Genomic DNA, 11,283 nt, shown 5'->3' with positions numbered 1-11,283 from the left:
CCCGCCCAGACTCAACGGACAGTGTGGAGGTGTCTGAACCTGACCAGGAGGAAAAACAAAGCCAGTACAAGATGATTTGTCACGTTTTTGAGTCGGAGGATGTGAGGATCTCTCTTTACCCTTACTCTCTAACATCTGTCTAATCATCTCCTTACTCTCTAACATCTGTTTAATCATCTCCTTACTCTTTAACATCTGTCTAATCATCTCCTTACTCTTTAACATCTGTCTAATCATCTCCTTACTCTCTAACATCTGTCTAATTATCTCCTTACTCTCTAACATCTGTTTAATCATCTCCTTACTCTCTAACATCTGTCTAATCATCTCCTTACTCTCTAACATCTGTTTAATCATCTCCTTACTCTTTAACATCTGTCTAATCATCTCCTTACTCTTTAACATCTGTCTAATCATCTCCTTACTCTCTAACATCTGTCTAATTATCTCCTTACTCTCTAACATCTGTTTAATCATCTCCTTACTCTCTAACATCTGTCTAATCATCTCCTTACTCTCTAACATCTGTTTAATCATTTCCTTACTCTCTAACATCTGTCTAATCATCTCCTTACTCTCTAACATCTGTCTAATTATCTCCTTACTCTCTAACATCTGTCTAATCATCTCCTTACTCTCTAACATCTGTCTAATCATCTCCTTACTCTTTAACATCTGTCTAATCATCTCCTTACTCTTTAACATCTGTCTAATCATCTCCTTACTCTTTACCCTTACTCTCTAACATCTGTCTAATCATCTCCTTACTCTCTAACATCTGTCTAATCATCTCCTTACTCTCTAACATCTGTCTAATCATCTCCTTACTCTTTACCCTTACTCTCTAACATCTGTCTAATCATCTCCTTACTCTCTAACATCTGTCTAATCATCTCCTTACTCTTTACCCTTACTCTCTAACATCTGTCTAATCATCTCCTTACTCTCTAACATCTGTCTAATCATCTCCTTACTCTCTAACATCTGTCTAATCATCTCCTTACTCTCTAACATCTGTCTAATCATCTCCTTACTCTCTAACATCTGTCTAATCATCTCCTTACTCTCTAACATCTGTCTAATTATCTCCTTACTCTCTAACATCTGTCTAATCATCTCCTTACTCTCTAACATCTGTCTAATCATCTCCTTACTCTCTAACATCTGTCTAATCATCTCCTTACTCTCTAACATCTGTCTAATCATCTCCTTAATCTCTAACATCTGTCTAATCATCTCCTTACTCTCTAACATCTGTCTAATTATCTCCTTACTCTCTAACATCTGTCTAATCATCTCCTTACTCTCTAACATCTGTCTAATCATCTCCTTACTCTCTAACATCTGTCTAATCATCTCCTTACTCTTTAACATCTGTCTAATCATCTCCTTACTCTCTAACATCTGTCTAATTATCTCCTTACTCTCTAACATCTGTCTAATCATCTCCTTACTCTCTAACATCTGTCTAATCATCTCCTTACTCTCTATCTCTCTCACTCCCTTTGTCTCTCTCACTCCCTCTCTCTCTCAATCTCTCTCTCTCCCTCTCTCTCTCTCCCTCTCTCCCTATCTCTCTCTCTCTCTCTCTCTCTCTCTCTCTCTCTCTCTCTCTCTCTCTCTCTCTCTCTCTCAATCTGTCTCTCTCTCTCCCTCTCTCTTTCTCTCCTTCTCTCTCCCTCTCTCCCTCCCTCTCTCTCTCCCTCTCTCCTTACTCTTTTTCCACTCAAAAAGGTTTCAAAAAGATAAAGACATTTCAAGTGTTATATTATCAGCTATGTACAATGTTTTAGCAGTGTGCAAATAGTAGTACGAATAGTAGGGAAAGATAAATAAACAGATACATATTGGTGGTATTTACTGGTTGCCCTATTGTCATGGCAACAGGCCACAAATCTTGCTGCTGTGATGGAACACTGCGGTATTTCACCTAACAGATATGGGAGTTTATTAATGTTTGATTTGTTTTAAAATTCTTTGTGGGTCTGTGTAATCTGAGGGGAATATGTGTCTCTAATATGGTCAAACATTTGTCAGGAGGTGAGGAAGTGCAGCTCAGTTTCCACCTCATTTTGTGGGCAGTGTGCACACAGCCTGTCTTCTCTCGGGAGCCAGGTCTCTCAATAGCTAGTCTATGCTCACTGAGTCTGTACATAGTCAAGGATTGTCTTAATTTTGTGTCAATCACGGCGTTCAGGTATTCTGCCACAGAGTACTCTCTGTCTAGGGACAGATAGCGTTCCAATTTGCTCCGTTTTTTTGGCTGAATGTCAAATAGCGATCTTTTTGCTTTCTCATAATTTGGTTGAGTCTAAATGTGTTTCTGTCCTGGGGCTCTGTGGGGTCTGTTTGTGAAGAGTCCCAGAACCAGCTGGCTGAGGGGACTCTTCTCTAGGCTCCTCTGTCTGTAGATGAGGGCTTTGTACAGCTTTATTTTGAATGGATATTGATAACTAGTGGGTGTAGTTCTACTTCTGCTCTGCTGGCATTGTTTGGGGTTTGCGTTGTACACAAAGTATATTTTTTGCAGAATCTCAATTGTGTGTGTGTCCCATTTAGTGAATTCTTGGTTGGTGAGTGGACCCCAGACCTCACAACCATAAAGGGAAATGGGTTCTATAACTGACTCAAGTATTTGTAGCCAGATCCTAATTTGGATGTTGAGTTTTATGTTCCTTTTGATGGCATATAAAGCCCTTCTTTGCCTTGTCTCTCAGATCGTTCACAGCTTTGTGGAAGTTACCTGTGGTGTTGATGTTTAGGCCGAGGTAGGTATCCGTTTTTTGTGTGCTCTAAGGCAACGGTGTCTAGATGGAAATTATATTTGTTGTCTTGGCTACTAGACCTTTTTTGGAACACCATTATTTTGGTCTTACTGAGATTTACTGTCAGGGCCCAGGTCTGTCAGGGTCCAGGTCTGTCAGGTCCAGGTCTGGCTGAATCTGTGCAGAAGATCTAGGTGCTGCTGTAGGCCCTCCTTGGTTGGTGACAGAAGCACCAGATCATCAGCAAACAATAGACATTTGACTTCAGATTCTAGTAGGGTGAGGACGGGTGCTGCAGACTGTTCTAGTGCCCTCGCCAATTCATTGATATATATGTTGAAGAGGGTTGGGCTTAAGCTGCATCCCTGTCTCACCCCTCGGCCCTATGAAAAGAAATGTATCTGTTTTTTGCCAATTTTAACCCGCACACTTGTTGGTTGTGTACATAGATTTTATAATGTCATATGCTTTCCTACAACAAAATTGTCCATCAATTGGTATAGCAGACCATCATGCCAAATTGAGTCAGAAGCTTTTTTTTTAAATCTACAAAACATGAGAAGACATTGGTTTTGTTTTGTTTTGTTTGTTTGTCGATAAGGGTGTGCAGGGCGAATACGTGGTCTGTCATACGGTATTTTGGTAAGAAGCCAATTGGACATTTGCTCAGGACATTGTTTTCACTGAGGACATGTTGGAGTCTGCTGATGATGATACTGCAGAGGATTTTTCAGAGATTGCTGCTGACGCATATTCCACTGTACTTATTGGGGTCAAATTTGTCTCCACAACTGTGGATTGGGGTGATCAGGCCTTGGTTCCAAATATTTGGAAAGATGCCAAAGCTGAGTGTAATGTTAAAGAGTTTAAGAATAGCCCATTTGAATTTGTGGTCTGAATATTTTATCATTTAGTTTAGCATACCATCAACCCCACAGATCTTTTTGGGTTGGAGGGTTTGTATTTTGTCCTGTAGGTTATTCAATGTAATTGGAGAATCCAGTGGGTTCTGGTAGTCTTTAATAGTTGATTCTAGAATCCAGTGGGTTCTGGTAGTCTTTAGTAGCTGATTCTAGAATCCAGTGGGTTCTGGTAGTCTTTAGTAGCTGATTCTAGAATCCAGTGGGTTCTGGTAGTCTTTAATAGTTGATTCTAAGATTTGTACATTATCATGTATATGTTTTTGCTCTTGGTTCTGTGTTATATGGCTGAAAAGGTTGGAGAAGTGGTTTATTCATACATCTTCATTATGGATAGATAACTCTTCATGTTGTTGTTTGTTTAGTGTTTTCCAATTTTCCCAGAAGTGATTTGATGGATGCTTCAATCACAATGAGCTGATTTCTGTCATGCTGTTCCCTCTTTTTCCGTAGTGTATTTCTGTATTATTTTTAGTGATTCCGCATAGTGAAGGCGTAGGCTCAGGCTTTCTGGTTCTCTGTGTTTATGGTTGGACAGGTTTCTCAATTTCTTTCTTATGTTTTTGCATTCTTCATCAAACCATTTCTCATTGTTCTTTGTTCTTTGTTCTCACTCTCTCTCACTCTCTCTCTCTCTCTGTCTCTCTCTCTCTCTCTCTCTCTCTCTCTCTCTCTGTCGCTCTCTCTCTGTCGCTCTCTCTCTGTCTCTCGCTCTCTCACTCTCTCTCTGTCTCTCTGTCTCTCTCTCTCTCTCTCGCTCTCACTCTCACTCTCACTCTCTCTCTCTCTCTCTCTCTCAGAACAGTTTCAGAAGACAAAGTGGGGACACAGAAAATGAAGCATTAATCTCATACATATGAAACAGTTCTGTCCTGACTGGTTTAATAAGGAATAAGTCTGTACTGTAGAGGTTATTTCTGATAGCCTTGATAATACTGTAGCAGATATATGGATCAAAATATCTGCTGTTTTTTTATCTTCTTTTAGATAAAAGCAATACTGTGATTCTTCGGAGAGAGACTATGATTGTAACGGTGCTCTGCCACTTCCTGGTTGCTAAAATTCAAATTGTTTGGCTAATTTCAGTTTGTGTGACAAAACAAGAATTGTATAGTATAGAGAATAATTGTACCATCTAAACCGCTGTGAAATATCTTGTCAATAATCAAAAATATGGTATTTTCAGCTGTTTGAAGCTGGTGTACATAACCAAATGTAAAAGAACGGGTAGCAAATGAAATAGTGCACAAATAACAGATCTACTGCTTCTTAGACTTGTGTTCAATGAGGATGACAGATCTATAACTCACATTTCTATGTGAATTTGTTCGTGTTGCCAAGAAGTTACATATTGCAGCTTTAAATGATCCCTTTTTAAATGATCCCTTTCCTCTCTCTCTCTCTCTCCCTCGCTTTCTCCCTCCCTCCATCTCTTCTTCTCTCCTCCCTCCCTCCATCTTTCTCTCGCTCTCTCTCTCTCTACCTTGATTCCTTCCCTCCATCTCTTCCTCTCTTCTCCCTCTATCTTTCTCTCACTTTCCCTATCCCTTGCCCCCCCCCCCTCTCGCTTTCCCTCTCTAGGCCCAGCTGATAGCCCAGTCTATAGGCCAGGCCTTCAGTGTGGCGTACCAGGAGTTCTTGAGGGCTAACGGCATCAACCCAGAGGACTTGAGTCAGAGGGAATACAGTGATCTGCTCAACACTCAGGACATGTACAATGATGACCTCATACACTTCTCCAAGTCTGAGAACTGCAAAGACGTGAGTCTGTCAGTCACTGAGCACACACACACACACACACACACACACACACACACACACACACACACACACACACACACACACACACACACACACACACACACACACACACACACACACACACACACACACACACACACACACACACACACACACACACACACACACACACACACCAATTTATTGGTTGTGCCTCCCCAGGTTTACATTGAGAAGCAGAAAGGTGACATTCTGGGCGTGGTGATTGTGGAGAGTGGGTGGGGCTCCATCCTGCCCACAGTCATCATCGCCAACATGATGCATGCTGGTCCATCTGAGAAGTCTGGTCGTCTGAACATCGGAGACCAGATCATGTCTATTAACGGGACCAGTCTGGTAGGACTACCCCTGTCTACCTGCCAGACTATCATTAAGGTACCTATCTATCCCCCTTCTATGTCTCGCAATCATTCTCCCTCCCTCCCTCCCTCTCTATCTCTCTCTCCTCCATCCCTCTATCGCTCTTTCTCTTCCTCTCTCCCTCCATCAACAGGACCAGTCTGGTAGGACTACCCCTCTCTACTTGCCAGACCATTATTAAGGTATCTATCTATTCCTCCCTCAATCTCTCTCTCCTCCCCCTCTATCTCTCTCTCCTCCCCCTTTATCCCCAAAACATGTTCCCGCAGCCTTGCCTCCTTTATTTATCAGCTCTCTCTTTCCTCGCTATCTCTGTATACAATCCTTCTCTTTCTTTCCTCGCTATCTCTGAATACAATCCTTCTCTTTCTTTCCTCGCTATCTCTGTATACAATCCTTCTCTCTCTTTCCTCGCTATCTCTGTATACAATCCTTCTCTGTCTTTCCTCGCTATCTCTGTATTACAATCCTTCTCTTTCTTTCCTCGCTATATCTGTATACAATCATTCTCTTTCATTCCTCGCTATCTCTGTATACAATCCTTCTCTCTCCTCACTATCTCTGTATACAATCCTTCTCTCTCTTTCCTCGCTATCTCTGTATACAATCCTTCTCTGTCTTTCCTCGCTATCTCTGTATTACAATCCTCCTCTTTCTTTCCTCGCTATATCTGTATACAATCATTCTCTTTCATTCCTCGCTATCTCTGTATACAATCCTTCTCTCTCTTTCCTCACTATCTCTGTATACAATCCTTCTCTCTCTTTCCTCGCTATCTCTGTATACAATCCTTCTCTGTCTTTCCTCGCTATCTCTGTATTACAATCCTTCTCTTTCTTTCCTCGCTATATCTGTATACAATCATTCTCTTTCATTCCTCGCTATCTCTGTATTACAATCCTTCTCTCTCTTTCCTCGCTATCTCTGTATACAATCCTTCTCTGTCTTTCCTCGCTATCTCTGTATTACAATCCTTCTCTTTCTTTCCTCGCTATATCTGTATACAATCATTCTCTTTCATTCCTCGCTATCTCTGTATACAATCCTTCTCTCTCTTTCCTCACTATCTCTGTATACAATCCTTCTCTCTCTTTCCTCGCTATCTCTGTATACAATCCTTCTCTGTCTTTCCTCGCTATCTCTGTATTACAATCCTTCTCTTTCTTTCCTCGCTATATCTGTATACAATCATTCTCTTTCATTCCTCGCTATCTCTGTATTACAATCCTTCTCTTTCTTTCCTCGCTATATCTGTATGCAATCATTCTCTTTCATTCCTCGCTATCTCTGTATACAATCCTTCTCTCTCTTTCCTCACTATCTCTGTATACAATCCTTCTCTCTCTTTCCTCGCTATCTCTGTATACAATCCTTCTCTTTCATTCCTCGCTATCTCTGTATACAATCCTTCCCTTTCATTCCTCGCTATCTCTGTATACAATCCTTCTCTTTCATTCCTCGCTATCTCTGTATACAATCCTTCTCTGTCTTTCCTCGCTATCGTTGTATACAATCCTTCTCTTTCATTCCTCGCTCTCTCTGTATACTCTCATTCTCTTGTAATTATGTATTCTCTTTTACGTAAGAACGTGAATGCCAAGGACAGTACACACAGCCAACATCTACAGTGCCTTCAAACTGAACATCTCTCACCTCTGTTAGGGTCTGACTCCTGTCTCTCCTCTCCTGTGCAGGGTCTGAAGAACCAGTCTCGTATCAAGCTGAACATCGTAAGGTGTCCTCCCGTAACCACGGTGCTCATCAGACGACCTGACCTCAGATACCAGCTGGGCTTCAGCGTACAGAATGGCATTGTGGGTATCGCCATGGAGACCATGTGTTGTCTAGTGATGTCATGAGCCCCAAACTTACTGGGCACTTGACTTTGTTTGATTTGAGATCATAACATTTTGTTTGTGTGTACTGTGTACTGTATACTCTGTACTGTGTACTGTATACTCTGTACTGTGTACTGTATAATGTGTACTGTGTACTGTATACTGTATACTGTTTACTGTATACTGTAGTGGCAACTCTTTAAGTGATGGACTCATGCTGAAACTGAATAGCTGAATTTAAGTTCAGTTTAAGCTCTGCTCCAGCCTTTCCAACCCGTGTGTGCAGAAGACATATTTCTACCACGTATGGAATAAAAAAAGTATATCTTCTCTTAAAGGTCCAGTGCAGTCAAAAACATGATTTACCACACTATGTTTCCACACTATGAGGTTGGAATAATACTGTGACGTGAAAATGATGATAATGCCCTTTTAGTGTAAGAGCTGTTTGAAAAGAACGCCTGCAATTTCAGCATGTTTTGATGGGATGGAGATTTGGCCTGGCTGGTGACATCACCAGACTGTAAATGAGTTAATAGACCAATAAGAAAGAGTTCCAAACCTATCTGCCAATAACAGCTAGTTATTTTTTTCTGCCCCTCCCCACTTTGACCACACCCAGACAGTCCTAGCAGAATTCTTGTTTGAGAAATGTCTCTTTGCTAAAAAGCAATTTAGGTTCCTTTTTGACCATTTTAATGTAAAACAATCGCAGTAAGGTACTTCATTGTTACCCAGAAATGATTTGATATTGAGATTAAAATGGCTGCATTGGACCTTTAAGCTGAATGTCTGAATGTCTGAATGTCTGAATGTCTGAATGTCTGAATGTCTCAATGTCTGAATGTCTCAATGTCTCAATGTCTCAATGTCTGAATGTCTCAATGTCTCAATGTCTGAATGTCTCAATGTCTGAATGTCTGAATGTCTCAATGACTCAATGACTCAATGTCTGAATGTCTCAATGTCTCAATGTCTGAATGTCTCAATGTCTCAATGTCTGAATGTCTCAATGTCTCAATGTCTGAATGTCTCAATGTCTGAATGTCTCAATGTCTCAATGTCTGAATGTCTCAATGTCTCAATGTAATAGTATTTTATGGACCTTCTCCTCCACACCAACAGATCTGCAGCCTTATGCGAGGGGGCATCGCTGAGAGGGGAGGGGTCAGGGTTGGCCACCGCATCATCGAGATCAACAGCCAGAGCGTAGTGGCCACGCCCCACGAGAAGATTGTCCACATCTTGTCCAACGCCGTGGGAGAGGTGAGGTCACAGGGCAAAGGTCATCCTGTGCTTCTAACCCTAGAACATGTTACCAGAGATAAACAAGACTTGTATGAATGGGTTATTACTGTCTCCGCTTATCAAAGCATTCCAGTTTGTCTGCTAGACCTTCAACTATTGTTGGGCTAGGGTTGAGGTTAGGGTTGAGGGTTAGGGTTGAGGCTAGAGTTGAGGTTAGGGTTGAGGTTAGGGTTGAGGCTAGGGTTGAGGGTTAGGAATGAGGTTAGGGTTGAGGTTAGGGTTGAGGCTAGGTTTGAGGCTAGTGTTGAGGTTAGGGTTGAGGGTTAGGGTTGAGGGTTAGGGTTGAGGCTAGGGTTGAGGGTTAGGGTTGAGGGTTAGGGTTGAGGTTAGGGTTGAGGCTAGGGTTGAGGTTAGGGTTGAGGGTTAGGATTGAGGGTTAGGGTTGAGGCTAGGGTTGAGATTAGGGTTGAGGCTAGGGTTGAGGTTAGGGTTGAGGTTAGGGTTGAGGCTAGGGTTGAGGGTTAGGGTTGAGGTTAGGAATGAGGTTAGGGTTGAGGCTAGGGTTGAGGTTAGAGTTGAGGTTAGGGTTGAGGTTAGGGTTGAGGGTTAGGGTTGAGGTTAGGGTTGAGGCTAGGGTTGAGGTTAGGGTTGAGGTTAGGGTTGAGGCTAGGGTTGAGGTTAGGGTTGAGGCTAGGGTTGAGGCTAGGGTTGAGGTTAGGGTTGAGGCTAGGGTTGAGGGTTAGGGTTGAGGTTAGGGTTGAGGATTGAGGGTTAGGGTTGATGCGAGGGTTGAGGGTTAGGGTTGAGGTTAGGGTTGAGGGTTAGGGTTGAGGTTAGGGTTAGGGTTGAGGTTAGGGTTGAGGGTTAGGGTTGATGCTAGGGTTAGGAGTGAGAGTTGAGGTTAGGAATGAGGCTAGGGTTGAGGTTAGGGTTGAGGGTTAGGATTGAGGGTTAGGGTTGAGGCTAGGGTTGAGATTAGGGTTGAGGCTAGGGTTGAGGTTAGGGTTGAGGTTAGGGTTGAGGCTAGGGTTGAGGGTTAGGGTTGAGGTTAGGAATGAGGTTAGGGTTGAGGCTAGGGTTGAGGTTAGAGTTGAGGTTAGGGTTGAGGTTAGGGTTGAGGGTTAGGGTTGAGGTTAGGGTTGAGGCTAGGGTTGAGGTTAGGGTTGAGGTTAGGGTTGAGGCTAGGGTTGAGGTTAGGGTTGAGGCTAGGGTTGAGGGTTAGGGTTGAGGTTAGGGTTGAGGATTGAGGGTTAGGGTTGATGCGAGGGTTGAGGGTTAGGGTTGAGGTTAGGGTTGAGGGTTAGGGTTGAGGTTAGGGTTAGGGTTGAGGTTAGGGTTGAGGGTTAGGGTTGATGCTAGGGTTAGGAGTGAGAGTTGAGGTTAGGAATGAGGCTAGGGTTGAGGTTAGGGTTGAGGCTAGGGTTGAGGCTAGGGTTGAGGGTTAGGGTTGAGGTTAGGGTTGAGGGTTAGGGTTAGGAGTGAGGCTAGGGTTGAGGCTAGGGTTGAGGTTAGGGTTGAGGCTAGAGTTGAGGGTTAGGGTTGAGGGTTAGGGTTGATGCTAGGGTTAGGAGTGAGGCTAGGGTTAGGGTTGACGATACGGTTAGAGTTGATGGTTAGGGTGGAGGGTAGGGTTAGTGTTGAGGCTAGGGTTAAGGATGAGGCTGGGGTTAGGGTTGAGGTTAGAGTTAGGGATGAGAATGGGGTTAGGGTTGAGGCTAGGGTTAGGGATGAGGCTGGGGTTAGGGTTGAGGCTAGGGTTAGGTTTGAGGCTGGGGTTAGGGTTGAGGCTAGGGTTAGGGATGAGGCTGGGGTTAGGGTTGAGGCTAGGGTTAGGTTTGAGGCTAGGGTTAGGGTTGAGGGTAGGGTTAGGGTTGAGGCTAGGGTTAGGGATGAGGCTAGGGTTAGGGTTGAGGCTAGGGTTAGGGATGAGGCTAGGGTTAGGGTTGAGGTTAGGTTTGAGGCTATGGTTAGAGTTGAGGCTAGGGTTAGGGTTAAGGGTTAGGGATGAGAATGGGGTTAGGGTTGAGGCTAGGGTTAGGGTTAGGGTTGAGGCTAGGGTTAGGTTAGGGTAAGGGGTTTGAGGCTAGAATTGAGTCTAGGATTAGGGTTGAGGCTAGGGGTTTGAGGCTAGGATGGGTCTAGGGTTAGGGTTGAGGGTTATGTTAGGGTATTAAGGCTAGGATTAGGGTTGAGGTTAGGGTTAGGTTAGGGGGTTTGAGGCTAGGGTTAGGTTAGGGTATTAAGGCTAGAATTAGGGTTGAGGCTAGGATTAGGGTTGAGGCTAGGGTTAGGTTAGGGGTTTGAGGCTAGGATGGGTCTAGGGTTAGAATTGAGGCTCATAACTATGATCAG

The 11,283-nt window shown here is 43.3% G+C and overlaps 1 protein-coding gene across 5 annotated transcripts in view; it reads left to right on the top strand.

Moving 5' to 3' along the window:
• Nucleotides 1-11,283, top strand: part of LOC129826642 (amyloid-beta A4 precursor protein-binding family A member 1-like) — a 171,899-nt gene that overhangs the window by 155,542 nt on the left and 5,074 nt on the right. For all 5 annotated transcript variants that reach the window (XM_055887590.1, XM_055887592.1, XM_055887589.1 and 2 more), the window contains 5 exons: nt 1-101; nt 5,267-5,446; nt 5,648-5,860; nt 7,540-7,659; nt 8,809-8,949. The exon at nt 1-101 is cut by the window's left edge and continues 88 nt beyond it. In XM_055887590.1, the coding sequence (XP_055743565.1) occupies nt 1-101; nt 5,267-5,446; nt 5,648-5,860; nt 7,540-7,659; nt 8,809-8,949 (755 nt within the window). The remainder of the gene's footprint in view (nt 102-5,266; nt 5,447-5,647; nt 5,861-7,539; nt 7,660-8,808; nt 8,950-11,283) is intronic.

Source organism: Salvelinus fontinalis, chromosome 28 (genome assembly GCF_029448725.1).
Source record: "Salvelinus fontinalis isolate EN_2023a chromosome 28, ASM2944872v1, whole genome shotgun sequence".
Taxonomy (NCBI): Eukaryota; Metazoa; Chordata; class Actinopteri; order Salmoniformes; family Salmonidae; genus Salvelinus; species Salvelinus fontinalis.
Note: the sequence above shows the minus strand (reverse complement) of the source record. Positions and strands in the feature narration are given on the sequence as shown.